A 1,317-nucleotide genomic window follows, 5' to 3' on the forward strand; every position below is an offset into this window, starting at 1 on the left:
TGGGTTACACCCCTTATATATATATATATATATATATATATATATATATATATATATATATATATATATATATATATATAAATGTTTATGGAATGAAATTATTCTTTACGGGAAAATATTAGCACTCCAAAATGGTATCAGAGCTGTAAAGGGTTCCTATCGATTTCTTTTCCCAATATCGTGATACCCATTGTGTTTGACATAGTTTTGCCACCACTGTCATCCTCTCAATCTATTTCTACCATCGATCACTCTTCTTTTTCTCCATCATGATTGGTGAATCATCTAACCCTAATGGTGGAAACATGAAGCCATACACCATTACCAAAATCAAAGCCTTCGCTCCGCTCATTCTCGACTTGAATCAACTTAATTATGATTCGTGGAGGGAGTTCTTCCAAACCTACTGTAGTGGGTTTGGTGTGCATGGTCATCTCAATGGGACATCAAAGCCAAAGGGAGACAAAGATGGAGAATGGACAACCATTGATTCTCTTTTCAAGATGTGGACCTATGGAACCCTAACTTACTCTCTCATTAACATGGTAACCAAACCTAGCTCCACCGTTCACTCATTATGGCTTGATATTGAAGCTCTATTCCATAACAACAAGGATGCTCACATCATGCAACTAGAAAATGAACTTCAGCAAATGACCATGGGAGATTAATCGATCAATGAGTTCTATGAGAAAACAAAGGTCAACATCCATTTGCTAGGTAATATTGGTAACCAAGTTACGGGATACACCTTTGTCACTTATTTTCTCAATGGACTAAACCCAAAATATGATCACATTGTTGCTGTGATTCGCCACAAAGAACCAAGTTATCGAACCATTCCTTTAAATATGATGAAAACCCGAAATTTATAGGCTTGGGGTTGGCTTAGAAAAGTCACCAAAATCACACAAACTAGACGAGAGGAGAGAGGAGAGGCTCAAAGTGGCGAAAATGAGACTGAGAAAATGACCTAAAACACAGTACCATTCTTTTAAATACAGTGAAAACCTTAAATTTATGATGTTGGATTGAACAACTACAGCGCCATGGTGGCCTTCTCACCATGTCGTGGTAACAAAATTTTGTTTATTCCTTTTCCAACTTTAAACAATCATAACTTTTTCGTTTCAAATTCGTTTCTAGTGATCTTTGTATACACGCTAAGGTATTAAGAAGCCACAAAATTCTAATTATATTTGACTTAATGAATACTAAACTTAAATCATTAATACATGCAAATAGTCTAAATATCACCTTTTTTTTTTTTTCCGCATTCTACCATTTGGCTCCAAAACACAGTTCAAGGGGTTAAAT

At 35.4% G+C, this 1,317-nt stretch overlaps 1 protein-coding gene across 1 annotated transcript; it reads left to right on the plus strand.

Moving 5' to 3' along the window:
* Positions 1 to 269: 269 nt before the first annotated feature.
* On the plus strand, positions 270 to 671 carry LOC145016335 (uncharacterized). The gene has a single exon (XM_078974685.1). The coding sequence runs from the start codon at positions 270 to 272 to the stop codon at positions 669 to 671; it is 402 nt and encodes a 133-aa protein (XP_078830811.1).
* Positions 672 to 1,317: the final 646 nt, after the last annotated feature.

This window comes from Lactuca saligna, chromosome 9, assembly GCF_052625555.1.
Source record: "Lactuca saligna cultivar CGN05327 chromosome 9, ASM5262555v1, whole genome shotgun sequence".
NCBI lineage: Eukaryota > Viridiplantae > Streptophyta > Magnoliopsida > Asterales > Asteraceae > Lactuca > Lactuca saligna.